The sequence below is a fragment of the Gossypium arboreum genome, chromosome 13 (assembly GCF_025698485.1).
Source record: "Gossypium arboreum isolate Shixiya-1 chromosome 13, ASM2569848v2, whole genome shotgun sequence".
Taxonomy (NCBI): Eukaryota; Viridiplantae; Streptophyta; class Magnoliopsida; order Malvales; family Malvaceae; genus Gossypium; species Gossypium arboreum.
The window spans coordinates 106,066,922-106,087,537 of NC_069082.1; the positions used below are offsets into that span (position 1 = coordinate 106,066,922).

The 20,616-nt window shown below is 27.4% G+C and overlaps 1 protein-coding gene across 2 annotated transcripts; it reads right to left on the reverse strand.

Annotated features, from left to right (window-relative positions):
* Window positions 1-17,591: 17,591 nt before the first annotated feature.
* LOC128279356 (uncharacterized) lies at window positions 17,592-19,613 on the reverse strand. 2 transcript variants are annotated; one of them, XM_053024772.1, is made up of 4 exons: window positions 19,552-19,613; window positions 18,820-18,870; window positions 17,997-18,277; window positions 17,592-17,911 (listed from the first exon to the last, which is right to left on the reverse strand). In XM_053024772.1, exons 2-4 carry the CDS (start codon window positions 18,862-18,864, stop codon window positions 17,827-17,829), a joined length of 411 nt encoding a protein of 136 aa, XP_052880732.1. In that variant the 5' UTR covers window positions 18,865-18,870; window positions 19,552-19,613; the 3' UTR covers window positions 17,592-17,826. The 2 variants fall into 2 exon arrangements, with proteins under 2 accessions (XP_052880732.1, XP_052880733.1); XM_053024773.1 differs by lacking the exon at window positions 19,552-19,613 and having other exon boundaries at window positions 18,820-18,998.
* Between the last annotated feature and the right edge of the window lie 1,003 nt (window positions 19,614-20,616).

Sequence of the window (20,616 nt, forward strand, 5' to 3'; positions counted from 1 at the left end):
GTGTTGAAGCAAGAAGGTAGTTAAGAACCAAGATTAAATAGCAGGTGTTGAAACCATTTTATTTTAAAAAATATGGATGGTGGAGTCGCCACTAATTCTTTTATTTAAATGTGATTGAATTATCTTGTAAAATATTTTATTTTATTAAAATATTAATTTTGGCTTACAAAATTCAAGAAAACAGTTTGGGAGTCGGTTACGACGAGGAAGGATTGGTATCCTCATAGCGCCTAAAATTGATACCTAATTGATTAATTAATGTCCTAATGTCGAAAATTTGGAAAGATTTTAAAATATAATTTCTCTTAAAAAACATTTGAATAACTTGAATTGGATGTTAAGATTCTCTTGTCCCAAGAAAATAATATCATATCCAGCACGTTAGGACACAACCTTTTAAACCCTCAGAATCAAGATCAATCTCTTGATTTTTGAAACTCATGCATTGAAAACTCAAAGGGATATTTGGCCGTTTGGTCAAACGAAAAATCAAACTCGTGCGTTAGGGCACAATTTCTTGAATTTCCAAACACGGAGTATTGCATTGTTTTTAATTTAAGAAAACATGGACGAAATTTGAAAGTATATTTAGTTATTCGATCAAGCGAAAAATCGAAACCCAAGACATTAGAACACGATTTCTCGTATCACTAAACATGAAATAGTACTTTGATTTGAGAAGTTTTAAATAGGAGCGATTATAAAAGCGGACTTGAAATATATTCGTTTAGTTTACTTAAGGATAAAAGGCAATCGATATTGGGTGAAAATTTGGAATTTAAAACTTGATGTGATAATAAGAAACATACAAGCATAGTATCGAGCATGAAATAAAAATACGTAGCAATAGTATTACATGAATGATAAAAAATAATAAGAAAACTCAAAGGAACAAATTAGGGTACATGCAATGGCAACACGTTATACATTATACAAACACTAATATTAATAACCGAAGGCTAATGAATTAAAAGCCAATTTTAAAAGAAATTCCAAGCAAATTACACAAATAGAATATAACGAGTTTTAAAATAAAATAAAATGAATAATATAAAAGAAAGAAAATTTGAAAACATCATTATACAAACAATACAAAAATTTTAAAACAAGTAATAGATATAAGAGTTTAAAATAGGTAAAAGATAAAAATAAATTATATATATTAAATAGTAATATACAAATGAATTTTAAAATAAATATTATAAAGTAAGTAATATACAAAATAATACATATATGATATATGAAAAAAACTTAATATAAATAATTGATATATGAAATAATAAAAAGATATAAAAGTATTTGAAATAAACAAAAATATATGATAAAATAGGGTCTTTATAGGAAATAAATTATATATTAATAGATTTTTAAAGAAAATATATACATAAAATAATATAGCATCAATAATATATACATAGAATAAAAAATTTTAAGCTAAATTATGTTAAAATATAGAAAATGTATAAGAATATTTAAATTAAATATCACATAAATCTTTAAAACATAGAAATATATAAAGAGAATTTAAAATAAGTGAAATTGAGAAAATATAGAAAATATACAAAAGAAAGTAACAAAAACACTAAAACAATGCGAGATCAAGCGAAAAATAAAATGTTAAAACAAAATTTTTAAAACGATAAATAATGAAGAAGTTATAAAGAATAAAACACATAAACTAAAATTTAAAAAACAGACTCTATTGAAGTAAAAACAAAATCAAGGAGTGATTTACAAACAAATAAAATTATTAAACAAAATTAATGATTAAAATAAAATGCGAAAACACACAAGGACTAAAATGAAAATTCCCAAATCTCCAAACGCAGTGTTTAAATTGAACTAAGTTTGAAATAGCATGCAAATTTTAGGAAAAATTTAAAATAAAAGGAAATATGAATAGGCCCTAATTGAATGTCAGCATAAAGGGAGGGCTAATTGCATAAATATCCCTTCACCGTAAAACACGCGGATCTGAAGGTACTCGGGTCGGGTTGCGTAGGTCACCTATCTGGCACCGTTTTGAAGCCATTGCAATAGGCTCTAAACGGCTCGTTTTCAGTCTTTATAAAAGTTAAATCAAAGCCTAAAACCCACATTCGGTTCACGAACCCTAGCCCCCTTGCTTCTCTCCTTGGCGACCCTAAATCCCTCCCTTGATCGCCGATCCGCCACCATAAATGACGACCGGTGTGTTCGAGCCTTGAGGTTGTTTTTCAGCCTTGAGATCCACTTTCAACCTCGATTTCAACGAAGCAAAAGGAAACCCATGGCATATTTGTAAGGTAAGACTTTTTTTTTTCAAATGCAATAATGAAAGACCAAAGGAAATAAATCGAAAGAAAAATCAAAACTTAGGAAACTTGAATCGAAATCACCTTTAAAAATTTTGATTGCTTTCTTTGTATTCAATATGTGTTCGTAAGGAAAATACAAGTCTCGATATGGCTTTATATAGCGAATAAAATAGAATTACAAAGCTATTTTTCCTTTTGTTCGTTATTTCTCTGTTGTTGTCTTGTCTTGTTATTTTTCTTCTCACAGGTTCGACTGATGTGGAGATGGCCGTATAGAGGAGAAGACCGTGACTTGGAGACCGATTCCATGGCATGCGAGGCTGCGACGCATCCTAGGGTTTCAATTCCTGAAACCACAATCTGGATCATTTGGGCTCATTTAGGATTGGGCCAGTTTTAAGATTGGGCCATTGGGCCTTGTGGATTAGGTTACTGGGTTATTAGGCCATTCGGGTTAGGTTTATTGGGTTATTTTAATTTGATATTTAGTTGGGCTTATTGTAATTGATGGACATTGGACTAATAAATTTGGACTTTTATTGGTTTTGTTTTAATTTATTTTTGGTTTATTTATTTTTTTGATAATTTATGGGCCCGGGCGAAATAGGCCTTTTACAGCAGGTATGCTATGCCATAACACAGGATTTCCCCATAGCCATTTAACAGGGTATGTATTTTAGCTATAAAATCTTAATTCAAAATATTTTTTTGAATCAAAATAAATTAGTATCTTGAATCTAAGTTTGAGTTCTGCTGTGCAAGATCCAATATATGGCAAGCACAGAGCATCCTTTCAAATTTTATTTTTAAAATTCATGATTCTCTTTATCTTTGCTTAGACCCAGAAAAGAAATAAAAGGCTTTAGAAAGCCATAGTATAAAACACACTGAAAATTTTATTAGATGGAACCTTAATGCCTTACAATGTGAAATATATCTCCTTTTATAGATAGAGGAGATAGAAACCAAACAAACATAGTCATGCAGTACAAATTAATAATACATTACAATACACACTTATATCTTTAAAAAGTAAAAATTCCTAATAGTATAAACTCATAGCTTTTAAAGGAAAAGTACTAAAGTAAAAGTGAAAATCCTTTAAGGTACTTTAACTGTTGACATTGAAATGAGGAAGCTGTGCACTATCCATAAAGCTTTCACTGTAGTTGTCTTTACATGCCTCCTCATCTTCATACTTATCTTCTTAGATTGAACTATATTCATATTACCCTTTCAATTTCAACTTGGCTGCAATAAATAGGATACTCTTGGGACCATTTAGTGGGGTCTGGAATACCAGCTTTATATTCTTGAAGCGCTTGAAGAATTTGTCTATAATAACGGCCATCTGTGTAACGCCTCTTTCCCGCGTTCAACACCGAAACAGGATACGAGGTATTACCAGAACATAACACATACCATTAAATAAAACCGAGGCAGAAATATGGCATCCAATTAGATCATGAATCATTATAACATATGCCTTTAACAATATTAGCCAACTTCAATGGCTTTGTACAAAATAATCGGTCAAAATCATGAACCAATATTTTAAACCTAGGCAATTATGACACGTAACAAAATAACTAAGCCTACTATACATGCCATAATTCAAAATGTTTAGTTCAAATACCAAAAGTATTGATAGTGTGGGCAGATCTTCAATGATTTCTAACTCCTGTGCTAGCTGGATGACACTATAAGACAAAAGAGAGAAAAGAAAGTAAGCTTATAGCTTAGTAAGTAAGTATATAAATAATAAATAAGGAATCTAATATGTTTACAAAACAACTCAATTATATCTATTATTAATTTCATTATTTACTCCAATTTGATCAAGCTGTCCCTCCTGCATCATGTTCACTAAATAAATCATAACTCGAGTTCTGAAACTCGAAATTTAAATCCGTAAAATTTCCTAAAACTAGACTCATATAACTTATTACTAAATTTTTTATAGAATTTTAGTCCATCCAATTAGTACATTTTATTAGTTAAAGTTTCCCACATTATACAGCTCATTGATCGACCTCTGTTCACTACAAATTGATTTTATCCCTGTAAAAAGTAAAATAGCCATGAAATTTGTTTCATTTAAAACTAGACTCAATAAGAAATCTAGGTATATAAACTATATTTCTTAATTATTTTTGTAAATTTTTAATGATTTTTCAAAGTCGAACAGGGGATCACGTAGTCATTCTGAACAAGTCTCACAAAATATAAATATCTCAAACTATAGGATTCCTTTACTTTCTCTGTTTCTTTTACATGCAAATAGACTCATTAATATTTAATTTCATATCTTATTCAGCCTCTAATTAAATTCCTACTATTTTGGTTATTTTTCAAATTCATGTCCTGTGACTGTCCAAGCAGTTTTATTATCAATTTTGATGTTTCACACTTTAGTTGCATTCATTGCTTATCCTGAACAATTTTTCCAACTTCCAATCACATATCGAGCTTATTACTCATACTTTACACATGTATATACTTACACTTTTCATTACAAGGTCATGCATAATTTTATTTAGTCGATTTTCCCGTTGAACACTTCAGATCAAGTCCCCGATGCTTGGTGGTTTCAGCACGTAGTTCCACCCATCACATAGTTTGGCTCTCTTGTACACATGGTGAACATGAACACTTAGTACCACCCATGTGACCTAGCCACTTTATCTCGTAGCTCTCTTGTCTACATGGTGTCCTTCATCTAGAACCACACGTGCGACCTAGCTACATTTATCCCGTAGCTCTCTTGTCTACATGGTATACATCCCGTATCACACATGTGACCTAGTTTGTAACACCTCTATCTCATAGAATCGCTGAGAATAGGACAAGGCGTTACGAAATTAGAAAACAGATCGTAATGAGTAAAATTTTGAACATTCTCTTGAAATAAAGATTATTTATTTAAATAAATGCTAGACACAACCGAGATCAATTTCAAACTTATAAGGTTAAACATCCAAAAGATACCATATTCGCATGGCTTAAATATGTTAACCAAAATATCCTTCCACTATTAGTCTATTCTATACATTCCTTAAACCTTAATGATATACAAACTTTATCTACTTACATGATAACTCGATAGTGTGATGAAATCTCCTCGACTTCCAACCCAAGCAATTTCTCCGAAGCCCTATAGACATAGGAAAACACACGAGTAAGCTTTGAAAGCTTAGTAAGCCTTAAGCAAATAAATCATTTCAATGATTATGGAATTCCATAACACTAATCCGAATTGAAAATAATAATCTCAATTACATATTTTACATATTCTACAAATCATAATTACACGTAATAAACATTAACAATCATTTACATAATTAGTTCGAATTTAAACTATCCCAAACATAATATATCAAATTAACATTACATAATAATATAAATCATTTATTATAAGAATACTATAATAATATATAATAATCAATATCAAACATTAAGTACAATGTTCTTACACAAATGAATTACATACTTTACTAAATCATTATTTCATTAATTACTTAATTCAATAATCTTTCATCATACATAATTTATCTAACTACTTAACTCTTATATATACAAATAGCATTATAAGATTTCTTATTTTAATTTATATTCACTTACAAATATACTATAACACTTTGATCATTTTACTCTAATACTTGATAACATACTTTTAAAACTTTACTACAATTCTACAATTTACTTTATTACTAAGATCAATCATATAAATAAAATATTGGATCAACCAATTCAACTGCATACTTATCTAATATATTAACTATATTTATATTCTATTTCACTATTATTACTTTTACTTAATACAATAACTAACAATTATATTGAACTTACAAAATGTATAGGAATTTCTATACATCTATTATATATCTTCTTTTACTTTTAATATCTTTTCTATACACTTTTAACTTCTATACTTTCACTTTATACTTAATATACTAATATAAATCTAAACTTATCTATAACTTACATTACTAATTAATTTAAAACATGTTTATTTTAAATTTCACTATACTCCTTCTACTTTACTTTAAATTACCTTTAACTACATTTATTCATCTTAACCATCTTATCTACTTGTAAATGTTGCTCTAATAGTTCTTTACTTATTAAACAATTTCACATGAATATTGACTATCTTAACTTAATGTAACAGACTAACAGTATTTCTATTAAATATAATTTTATGGCTAAGTTGTAATTATCATTTAAATTACTTTTACTACAATTTCAAATTTCAAATTATTCATTAGACTTAATTAAATAATTTAGCAAAAGTTAAGATCTTTAAGTTTGCATCATTTGTCTACTTATATTACTGTATTCATCTACTTTCTAATTCATTAACATTTTACCTGATGACTATACCATTGGTTAATTTCTTTAATCCTTAGCTTCTTTCCTAAGTTGTCTATTCAACTTTCTCTTCTACATTTTACTCAATTTATCTATTGTATACATTCTATCTAAATTCATACTAATCGTAAATACTCAATATTTATGTCCTAGCTTATAAATTTAAATTTTACTCATTTCTATTCAATTTCTTCAATCATATTCTGCGTCATAAACCATTTCAACTCTAAATTTGCATCTAAATTAACTCTTATTGAATCTCATCATAGGAATTTTACACTATGGCTTACTTAAGTTATTGCATTTAATGCTAGCTCAAACTTTTATCTTCACTGCGATTAACCGTTAGTCATATGAACTTTCAAGCTTATATTCGGTCGTATTAGAAGCTGTTCAAATGATTCAATCTATTCATGATCTAGTAAGTCTAATAATTCGATTGCAGTGAATATATGTAAGTGATGAGCTCCGATTTCTCCATTTAAGAGTATTAGATATGACGGTAGTTTCGATCGAGAAGTAGATCAATTATTGCAGCCTATTTAAAGTCAGTTCAAGAATAATGTTTACAGTACATTATATTGAAGATTAAGTAAGTCATTTGAAGCTCGTAGTCCATTTATTTAATGCATTTACCTAAATCTCAATTACATAATGTAAACTACATGATGGATAGAAACCAAGCTACTTGAGCACAGGAATGCTCTTAACTAATGATCATCTAGATCAATGCTAAACGTAATCAACTTTATTAGCCTTGTTCATATTCAATAAATTTAGCTACCTTATACCATTAAGCCATACAAATACCTTACATAATCATCAATCTGAATCCATTAACCCATAATTTAACTACACATTTAACCAATTTACTATACTAAATGCTACATATCAATATCAAACTATATAATATGTATTTGATCTAACTAAATCTGTTCCTAACACTATCAACGTCTATAAATTATACGTTAATAAATTTTAATGCTCTATTTACACTTCAAACTATTTTGACATGTTTAAGTAAATTAGATATTTAAATTCTGCTTTATTAAGTTCTTAAATATTTTTATACTAATTTATTGGATATTTTTGCAAAAATAGAATTCTTTCAAGTTTTAAAATTTTGTCATTTATTATCAAGACCATTTATAGTATCGTTCAGATAATGGGAATCTTGACAAACCTAAATTCTTCTATCTTCATCATGATATTATTAGTTTTCAATATCTCAATACTGTTAATAAATTTTACATTTCATAGTCTATAGTATTTTAAGTCATTACATTATAAATCTTTGCCAATCTAATTGATTAACATCATATCAAGAATAATTTTTAAAATATTTAATATGTTCATTTACTATATCTATATTTTTTTAATTTTGATTTATTTTAATAATAGTATTTAAATATATTGAAAGTTTTAATATCAAAGTAGTTATTTTAAATCATTTTATACTATTATATATATGATTTTAAAATCATTTTATTTTAATTTAATTTGTACTAAATTTTATTATGTTATTTAATTATATTATTATTATTCTAATATTATATTGTTAAATATTAATAACTATATTTTTCATAATATTATTTTATGATCATTTTATTGCTATTTTTTTAATAAATATTGCATATATAATACATTTTAGATATTTTAATGCTTATTAATTATTAAATTGAATTTCATTACTTAATTAATATTATATTGTGCTTAATTTTTTAACTATTTATCTTAATTAATGTTGGTACAATTAAATTCAATTTACTAATTTTAATAACAAACCTTTTAATAATATTATGTAGTATCGAAATCTAATACCATTTATACTAATACATTGATATCCATAATTATATAGTTGTCAACAGTATATTGGCCTCAAATTAATAAATCTTAAAATATAATGCTTCTTATTGTCAAATTAATATAAAATTTTATGTCAATCTACCTTTAATTTAATAAAATACAAGTACGATTTTAAATTATTTCAACTAATCTCTTTATGTAAGTTGTCAATACCTTAAATTGATTTAGTCCACAATATACATATTTGAATTAGATTAGAAATTTAATACTTTTTTTAAGATTAAAGTTTTATTATTAACTATAAGTGAAATATTTTACATAATAGATATCAATAATTAGTACTCATTCATAAAATCGAAATCAGATTTTAATTAAAATTAAATTATTTTAACTTATATAAATATCATATTTATAATAAGTTTGAAATTTTATATGCTAAACAATCTTCATTATAAAGAATCAGAAATTTATTCTTTATGTTAATTAAGATCATTTAATAAGACTGTATTTTGGAGATTGAAACAAAGTTAAATGTTAATAATTATACAAATTGGATATGAGTTCAATATCTAATCAGATTTAATATGAATATTATGCTTATGAATCTATAATTCTTAACAAGATTTAACAGTTTGAAAATAAATATCATTTGATTATATGATTATAAGTTATTAAATATGATATAACTATTATATTTTACTTAATTTAAGAATAGTTCTAGTCATTTTCAAATTATTATTTTCTACTAGTATACAGAAACAGTCATGTTGATCGTAAATATTTATCCTTTATAGATAGAATTCTAAATTTTCAAATTCATCACTTATTATGATGACTAGTGATATTATTAAATAAGATACTAATTAGTAATTATCAATTGATTATTGATCAATTTTTAATATTAAAATAGAAAATTTTAAAATGTACATTATAATTCAATATTTATATAATGTTAAATAGTTCAGTTATTTGAATCATTTTACTGATTTAAAAATTACAATTATAATTACACAGTTATTCATAATTAATTAAATATTTGTAAATACATCTGTATTTAATTTTATATTATATATATACTTAATAGAGATTGAATAACATTTAATCAAACATTAATTAAATATAATTTAATTTTTATATGGAATAATTATCAATATAAATTAACATTAAATACAGATTGATGTTAAATATGTTTTTCATATTAAGTAATTATAATTACAAATAATTAATTAAATATAATATAAAGTTATTTAATTATCAAATTAAATTAAGTTAATTAAGCTATTTGTCTACATTTATTTGTATTAATTAATATCTTTTATATATGATTATAATTAATAATTGAACATATTTAGACAATTATATATTAATAATGAAGCATTGAATTATAAATTTCAATAGTTGAAGAAATCTCAAATTATATTAGCTTAAAAATTTTTAATCGTTGATTAAGTAATTTATAATCAAAAATTAATATTTGACTGTAATCATCTGAGTTAAATAATCTAATAGTATATAGAAAGATAGTCTTGTGTATAATTTAATTAAAGATATAAAATTCATAAATCTTATCAATTTCTCATTTTTCTACTTATTGAATTATTTTTATTTAATATAAGTCAATTTATAAGTTATAATTTTAGAAAGTTGTCATTAATATTTAATTAATAAAATTATTTAATGAGGTAATCATAATAACTTTAAAAATTGTATACAATTAAAGTGATTTAATAAATATAAAGTTAAGTATTTTCTAAGGACTAAATTCAATATTAATTCTATATTCAATTAACATTATAAAATTACTTATAATAAATATTTCAATTTTAAAATTCCAAATATAAAATTAAATTAAAATCTTCAATTTAGTAAGAATTTGAAATTTATCCAAAAAAAACATGCAAATAGAAATAAAATGATTAATATCTAAATTTTTATTAAATTAGACATTTGATTAATTAGAATGATAAAAAATAGAAATAAAGTTATTGCTTTAATTTTTTATATTAAAAATAAAGAAAGGAGTTAAAAGAATAATTAAAAGAAAACTTTATAAACTTTACTTATTTATTAATGTCTTATATTAAATTTTATAAGGGTTAAATTTAATTAACTTTTGAAAACCTAAAACCTTAACTCATGTATTTCTCTCTTTTAACCCATCTATGGAAGTTTACTCATGCAATAAAGTTGCTCACTAGTCTTCTTTTAACTTTTACTAAACAAATTTCACAGAAAAATGAAAGTTTGGAGCTTGGATGGTTCAACAAAGAAGAAAGGACATAAAAGAAATAAAAGAAAAGTTGGATAGATTTGGGGCGGTGAGTGACAGTTGGTATGTTGGAAAAGATGATATCTTTCATCTTTTCTCCACTTTTCTACACATTTCCACTAAAAATATCTCACTTTTTCTTATTAAATGGTCAATTTGCTAATAAGTCCTTAAGCCATCCATGTTTACACTTTTACCCATCATCATTACACATTAAAATATCTACTTGGTTATTTACCATTTTATCCTAACTCATCTTTTATAATTCCTAGGATGACTCATACTTCACTTGGTTAAATTTCTTTTAATCCTTACTTCCTTTCTACTACCACATGTGTTTCCTAACTTTCGAATTTCTACTTCTACCACAACAATTTTATACTCTTTCAATTTAGTCTAAGCTTCTATCTAAATCTTTTCTATCTGGAAAATATTTTCTAATTTTCTATCGGGTCTAAATACTTCCTAATTTAATATTTAAAATCCTATTTAGTAAATTTCAAATTTTCTCAACTATTTCTGACCGGTCCACACACGTACCTAACTTTAAGTCAAAATTTGGTCGTTACATAACATTTGTTGCGAACTCTTGCGTTATACTTTACATTTGGCGTGATTCGGGTAGATTAGCTCTTATGAGCTTCTGTTGGCATGTATTGAGTGGACTAGCTTTTATGAGCTTCTATTTGGCGTATTTTAATTGGATTAGCTCTTATGAGCTTCTGTATGGTGTGTTCAGTTTATCTGACGATGTACTTTTACCCGTAAGTCGTTCTTGAATAGAAAATTCAACTCATATTGCGGGAGGTGAGTTGGGCCTCGTGTCACTGTTGAGGTATTTTCAATTTTCATTTTTTATGTCTAGTTTTAAGGAGTCAATTCATATTGCGAGAAATGAGTTGAGCTCAGGATCACATGCCGAGTAAAGAATTAATATTAGAGCTGATTGAAGACACGGATTTTGTCTCCCCGGTTACTGATGGAGTTGATCGAGGATATCGATCTTGCCTTTCTAAAGTGGCGTAAGAGAAGACCAAAACCTTATCTCTTTGAAGCGATAGAAGATCATATTGAAGTTGTAGATCTTATCTTTACGAGAGTTACGATGAAGCGGATCGAAGCCACAAATCTCATATCCTTGAAGTTACATTGGAGCAGATTGAAGCTACAAGGCATATCTCGAATTTGCGTGGATTGAACCAAAGCTACAAGATGCGATGGACTGGAAAGAGACTACCGGATGAGAAGAGCACCAAAGAAGTCCATACTTAGCAAGACCGGCAAAATTGGCCTTTCTTTGTATCTTTGCTATATTCTCGTTACGATAATAAGCAAAGAGGGCATTATTATAAGCCAATTTTAGCCCATTTACATCAAAACCCAATTTAGCCTTACCTAACCCACCAAAATTAAACCCAAAACCCAAAATTTTAACTACCCAAAACCCAATTTACATCAAAACCCCAATGGCCCAAACCCTAAGCCCAAATCAAAATAAAAAAACCCTAGCCCACAACTTAAACTTTTCTCAACTAAATCTTAGCCTTTTCCACTACCAACTCCACTAGCCACACCTTTTCCACCGCCAAAGTCACTAGTCACACTTGCTCCATTACCTACTCCACTAACCACACTTGTTCCACCACCACTTGTACCTACAAATAAAGACATAAACAATAAAAAAATATTTTGTAAATGGCTATATAAGCCTTCTCATATTTTGTATATGGGGGGATTTTTTTGGAGAGTTTTTGGGAGAGAAAGTTATTGTAAAGGATTTTTAGAGAGGTTTCTTTTTAAAGTAATCAAGGAGAAGAGTTATTGTAAAGGCTAGTTTTTGGAGAAGCTAGTTTTTTTTGGAGATTAATCAAAGATCAAAGCAAAAGAGGTTTCTTTGTCTATTCTCGTTTTAAGTTCTTTGTTTACTTATTGTTTTCCTTTCAATCTTATTTTGTTTCTTTTATACGAAAGTAAAAAAAATAAAAGGAGGAAGCTTACCCATTTTTACCGAAAAAGTTTTTTGAGGTCCTGCTATAGATGTCTGGTGATAATGACAATGATCCGTGGCGATCCGTGACAGGATGATGGCAGCCTTGTGGTGGAAATCACCCACCCTTTCTCTCTCTCTCTCTCTCCTTTTGTTATTATTATATTTCTTAATATTATATTATATATATCCTTTTAATATATTAGGTATATTTTAAATTCTATATTACGTATATATATTTTTATACTATTTTATGCATATATCTTTAATACTATATTATTTATATACATATATTTTTTTTCTACATGTTATCTTATGTATATATTTTAACTATATTATGTATGTATTTTTAACACTATATTATGTATATATTTTTAATATTATCACGTATTTATTTTTTATATATGTACATGTTTATGTAGTATTATTAATAGTATTGTTTTTAAATATCATTATTATTTCTAATATATATATATTATGTACACTTTTTTATTTCTATTTTATTTTTATTTGTCAATATTAATTATTATTATTCTAATATTTTGATATTTTGATTTTTAATATTTTAATATTTAATATTTTATATATTTTATTATTCATATCATTATTCGCATTTTTTACAATAATATTCTTAGATTTTTACTATCATTTTAGAAACTTTTTATATTTTAATTTTAAGAATAAGGCAATGTACCGATTTTAACATTAAGTCATCGATTTCATCGCTATGTTGGGTGAAATTAGTCGGCTCGTGTTAAAAACGGGACGTCCTTCTAAAAAACCAAAAACTTGCAACTTCTCATTTCCTTCAATCGGATCACACTTAAACGTCAAATTGAGTTCGTATTTTTGAAAATCAAGACAACACGTGTTTAATAATATACCAATTTTGGGTGTCGCGAGGGTGCTAATACCTTCCTCGCGCGTAACCGACTCCCGAACCCAACTTTACTCTGGCTTTTGACGTAGACCTAAATTCGGCCTTCATTTTTGTGCAAGAATAAATTTTCTTTTCTAAAAAAGGATGATTTATTAGGTGTCTGGTCACACCTAGAAAAAAGATCAGTGGCGACTCCCTTTTTTAATAAAATCAAAAGTCGATTTTTTAAATTTTCAAATAATCGCCTTAATTAGTGACCGAAAGCAAAAGAAAGTGAAATTTTTACGTCGCTACAATAACATTTATCAATATGATATAAGAAAGAAATCTACTTGTTTAGTTCTTTAGTTCTTAAGGAGCACAAAAGAAAGGATAAAAGGGGAGGGCCGATCAAGAAAAGAAAAGTAGAGAAAATTTACAATATATGATCTATCTGTATCTAATGTATCAACTCCAAATATTGAAAATAAAAAGCGAAAGTCTTTATTGCAAAATACTTTGATGTATGAGATGAATCCATTATTTCGATTCTTGCTTATTTTGTTACTGAATTAAGTTGAGCAATTTTATATTTACAAATGCATAAAAAATTGTTTTTGTGGAAAAAGACAGTTTTTTTATGTTATGATATTTATTACTTTGTAAAAAAGTTGATACTTTAATAATTTTCAACTAATGAGTTGGTATTCGGTTGACTCGTGATATTAATTTAAACAAGAGTTTAAAGTTAGTAAAAATATACAAACGATGTGGGTGGAATATTGTGTAATAATATTAAAACGTAAAAGAAATAACAAAATTTTTAGAGGTTTTATAGATGTTAGTGGCATAGGTTCAATTTTTAAATCCAATTTTTTCTTAGTTTTATTAAAAGCATAAAAAGGCAAAAGTATTTCGTAATAATATAATATATTTTAAATATAAAATGATATTTTCATAATTGTTACATTAAAAATGATAGCTGATTGACTTATAACCCTAACTCAAACAAGTGAATTTATAATACTTTTAATTTTGAAAAAGAAAATGGTTTTAAATAAATTTAGTCCATAAAAATTCATTTTATATCCTACTTCAAATCCTGAAGGTAACAAACAAGATAGTTGAACTGGTTAGAATATGTTTGAGTTTCAACTCAACTCTAAATTCTAAAGCACAGTTTAATTCTGATAGAATTTCACACTTAAAGATGGTAGGAATGGTCAGATGCATCTTTTAAATTAGGGTTAAATTACTATTTAGGTTTGAATTTGGAAATTTTTTTATGTTAGGATTTGAATTTTCTTTTTTTATATTAGGCTATAATTATTTTCACACTAGAACATGAATTAGACAATTATTTTCATATTGAAGCTTGAAAGCTAAAATTCATGTCTCAATATGGGGACAATGTCAATTCATAACTTAGACAAAAAAAATTAAACACAAAAAAAAAGTGATTTAACCCTTTAAATTACTCAAATTAATTCAAATCTGGTTGTTATCCACTTACTATCTAAGTATTAGTATTCAAATTAAATACTATCATTCTTCATATAGAAAAAAAAAATCAAAATTTGCAATCACTTTTGAGATATCCAAATCCATCAAAATTCAAATTAAAATCTAGTAGAATTCTTTTTTATTCATTTAGTGAATTGGAATATGTTATCCAAAAAAATCATGCAAATTCAGATGATTAATAATTGAGATCTTTGAGTATATACTCTAATAATTTTATAATTTAAATTTGAATAATATCTGAATTTGCATAAATCATACATATGAATATTCAAATTCGCAATCCAAAGAATCAAAGCTGGAGTTGAGATAAATATTCAATTGTTGAAGCTGATTCAATTACTCTCTATTAGGCTCAATTCAATTGTTTAAGCTCACTCTATTACTCTCTTTTACCCTTATTTAGCTAGTAAAAGTTCATGCTTTGCTTTCAATTTTATTATTTGTGCTACTAATATTTAAAAATATCCCAGTAGGTTGACCGCTACTCAAATTGAGTCTTGGGGTCCTAGGGGTTTCTTTTTCAGTAGGATTTAAGGTCTTTTTTCCAAATTAACTCAAACAAATTAAGTAATTATGAAAATAATCTAAGCGTAAAATCATGTATAAGAATAACTGAAATCTATGATCTTCGTCAGTGTTGATTTCATCATTAGTCAGTTGTCAACTTTTAAAATAAAATAAAAATAAAAAAGTTTTGAGTGTTGTCATTGTGTCTAATGGCACCTGTATATATTTTTCAAAATAGTTGTATTTTTTACAAGTATCACGCGTCGCCGTCATGTTAAGCGACATCTTTTTTAAAAATAAAAAGTTTTGATCCTTTATCATATCAAGCGACACCGTTATCAAATTTTTTTTTTTTTTACTATCGGTGTGTCAAGTAATACTGGTGATTGTTTTTAAAAAATTTTTTATAATTAAAAATAAATCTTAAATATAATGAAAGAGAAAAAAGAACATTGTAAGAACCAAAACACAAATAGAAAAATCCAAGCTAAAATTAAAAGCCCCAATGGCAGAAGAAAACAAAATGGAAAATAAATATATACATGGAATAGTTACTTGCAAGAGTATTAAACGAAACTAATGTTTTCTTCTTCCAAATTTTCAAGGTAAAAGAGCAAATGAACGACACATGAATTAATGGTAAAGAAAGAAAGGAAAGTCAAAAGAGGAAAATGAGGTTGAAGATGAAAGGAGGTTAGATTTGGTTTCTTTGGTAACTTTGGATTTGATTAAATGCATTTTTAGTTATAAAAATGATGAGTTATGAAGATTGAAGGTATAGCTTGAGGAAGTTTAAAAAAAAAAAAAAGGTTGAAAAGAGAAGAGGAAGACATAATAGGAAGAGAAAGAGACCCATTTTTTAACTTTGAAAAATTTCTTAAGTTTATTAATGAATGCTTAATAAGAAGATTAAAAGTAAGTTTGAATGAGAAAGGAGAGGATTGTTGAAAACTTTTTCTGGTAAACCCTTTTCTGAAACGAAAATGAAAAATGAGAGAGGAGAGGGAGAGGAGAGGTAAAGGCCTTTCAAGATTTGAAAAAAAGAAGAAGAAGTAATAATTAACATAATGAATACAATTTATTTACGTTAAGTGGTGTAGTAGAAGAAATTAATGTTTTTGGTTCCAGATTTTCTAGACTTAATTATGTTAATTATTACTTTTTTGAATCCTGAAAATATGTAAAATGTTAACAACTTTTATCAATCCATTTACTTTCTTTTTTACCTTATCGGTTTTGTTAACTAGTATCCAAAATTTTTTAAGTTTTTCAGTTTTCTTTCACAATATATTTTCTTATGAGAGTCTTCACTTCATTTCTCTACTCTTGCAAAAAACTTTTTTAGGTATATATATTTTTTTTCCATTTTGTTTTCTTCTGCTTCTTTTTCTTGCATCTTGTCATTGGAGCTTCTCTTTTTTTAGCCCGCATTTCCTTGTTTTTTTTTTCTAACCATATAAAATAAATTTTGTAAAAGGTGTCACTGGTGTGACTTAATACATCGGCAACATCAAAAAATCATTTTTTCTAAATTTGGTTATGTTATTGTTCAATACAACGGTGGATAAAAAAAATTAATACCACTTAAAACGGTGGCAGCACCAAAATAATTTTTTTTTCACCATGAATACCATAAGAAATATTAGTATTTTTAAAAATACATATTGATATTGCTGGACATAGTGACGACACCCAAAAAAATTATTTTTTTTTAAAAATTGATGATTGGCTAATGATGAGTGGCGGTGCCACTAGTATGTCAGACAACACCGATAAACACTGTAAATTTCAAATCATTTTGTATATAATTTTACTCTTGAATTATTTAATTTGTGTAGTTCAGTTTCGAAAAATGCCTGGGGTTTAATTCTCGTAGAGTTTTGGATTTTTAATATCCGACTATTGATGTCCTCATAGAGATGTTGGGCAACGAGTGGCTTTGGTGCTATACTATACCGTCACCCTGTGTCATTTCTTATGCCTTAAGCTGTAATTTCTATTCAATAAATTCCTTACACATAAATAAAACTCACACTTTGATCTTTTACACTTATTATACAAAGCCAGAATTTGTGTTGACCATACTCGGAACAACCCTCCAAGTCTAATATTTTTATTCAACTCCATAGCTTAAAAATGATACAAGAAAAAATGCTTGAAATCTAATCAACATGACTTCCTACGTTAACACCTCACATTTAGTCCATTAAGTAACCACATGTTTGCCCTGCACATCAGTACGGACTCCAGATTCTTCACTTTTGTACTCATTATCTCTGCCCACAATTTCACTGCAAAATGTTGAAATTAATTTTAGCAAAATTGCATTAATTAAAAGTTATCCATTGAAAACAAAAACAAAAACAAAAACATTACCGGAGTACTCCAGTTAATTGAGCAGCAGTGCCGAAATCGGCTTGTTGTCTTGCCTTGAGGATACTGAACATCAGGCGGAGTCGGATTTGAGTGTTGGCACTGCATCGGATCATTAGATCAATTTCGTCGCAAAGCTGCTTGCATTCTTGTTCGATAGCATTGAATTTTGCTTCAACTTGACCTTGCCCTTCTTTGATGCTTTGCTGCTCTTTGCTGATTTTTTTCATATCTATTTTCAACCTTTCAAAACTCTTCATGTATTTTGTTGACTTCATCTTTCTCTAATTCCCAACATAATTCAAACTTTAGAGCAAAGTTAAGTAACAAAACGAATATCAATCTCTAATTACTAAATTTTGTATCATAATTTTAAAGCAAAGACATTACCAAAAATAATGAAACTAAAGTTCACAATAAATTTTTAAAAAGATTTTAAGTTGGAAACCCTAAATTTTGTTTTTAGTAGAAAACAATTGCATGGCATAAAATACTTCTTAATGTAATATCAATCATTCAGGGAAATTTTGTCTTTAAAGAATTCTACTTTTACATAAATCTACCTATATGTCATGGATTTTGCATAGATAATTTGCTACATGAAGTTAATATATCAATTTTACATCACATTCCTGAAAATATATACGTAAATTCATTCTAAATCTAAAGTTAAGGATCTTATCAATTTTAGCCAAGACAACTATTTCATGTTTGCTTTAAACTACATGTTACAACCTTTGACTGTTGATGATGTGTTAGAACAAGCTGGAAAATATAATGAAGGCGAAACACAACTGTAAAAAAGAGTTTAGAGTTCCCTACATACCTTCGGCTTTTTACGCAAAATGAAATGTCGTTTTAACGGCTCCATTGAATACTGAAAACGGGACGACAAAAAGGGACGCATCATGTAGTTTTTGCAAAGGACGGCCAAAGACATGAGGAACCTATTTAGTATTTATAGGAGGAGTAAGTCGGTTGTGCATTAAAATTCAGCCAGCTTTTCTAACCATGTCCACACACCGGCGGCCTACATTCCTTAATCGCGCGATCACCCAACGATTAAATTCAGAGCTGGCATGGCTCGCGCGCGATTTTATTCCTTTGAAATAAAAATGCTTTGCTCAAGGAAACAAGATATCTCACCGGTCAAACTTAAATATTTTTCTTAATTTAAAACATACCCCAACAACTACAAGAGTTTATAAGTCGGTATTTAGGTTGAGTTCAAACCCATCTCTTCTCTCAGATTTGAATGTCTTCAAAAATTTTAAGAAGTTCATACGCAACAGAGAGCAAAGTTTTCTTTGAATTTGAAGAAGAGTTGAAAAATAAATGCATGATGACTATTTTTTCAAAAGAAAAAAAAGTAAACTTCAGATTATTCTCGTTTAGTTTACAAGGAATTCTTTTTCCCCTCTTTTCTTCAAAGAATTTGCAGGTCTTTTACCGAATAAAATGGATAGATAAAAAATGAAATCTGCATATAATTTTTGCAAAATTAAACTATTTGATGAAGAAATCTAACTGAACAGTCACAGAAATAAACAAAGATTACAAGTATTAATTGAGGATACTTGAATTCTTAAATGAGCGCGTTGTCGATCGACATCTGGGCATCCATAACACTTACTGGATCTAGTATCGATGGCCAGAAAAACAGAGATCAGGCATGCGACATTTGAAAAGAAACAGAGAGGAAAAAATGAAAGTAGGCAAAAGATCCGAGAAATGAAGAGAAAAATTAACAGAGAATTAAACCAGACCGCAAGGCAGCCGTGTAAAAAGACCAATCGGAATTAAGCTACTGAAGAGTAGACGGTGAAGACTCTGAAATACAAGTGCTGTAAAATTGCGATGGCTGCCCGATTTTACTCATTTAATTAATCGGAACTCGTGACCCACTATAACATTGTAGCGGTTTTGCTTTGAAACTCGAGCAATATATAAGCGGAGTGTCACAAATTGTGGTAATGTCACAAATTGTGTTGAAGCAAGAAGGTAGTTAAGAACCAAGATTAAATAGCAGGTGTTGAAACCATTTTTATTTTAAAAAAATATGGATGGTGGAGTCGCCACTAATTCTTTTTATTTAAATGTGATTGAATTATCTTGTAAAATATTTTATTTTATTAAAATATTAATTTTGGCTTACAAAATTCAAGAAAACAGTTTGGGAGTCGGTTACGACGAGGAAGGATTGGTATCCTCATACGCCTAAAATTGATACCTAATTGATTAATTAATGTCCTAATGTCGAAAATTTGGAAAGATTTTAAAATATAATTTCTCTTAAAAAACATTTGAATAACTTGAATTGGATGTTAAGATTCTCTTGTCCCAAGAAAATAATATCATATCCAGCACGTTAGGACACAACCTTTTAAACCCTCAGAATCAAGATCAATCTCTTGATTTTTGAAACTCATGCATTGAAAACTCAAAAGGGATATTTGGCCGTTTGGTCAAACGAAAAATCCAAACTCAGTGCGTTAGGGCACAATTTCTTGAATTTCCAAACACGGAGTATTGCATTGTTTTTTAATTTAAGAAAACATGGACGAAATTTCGAAAGTATATTTAGTTATTCGATCAAACGAAAAATCGAAACCAAAGACATTAG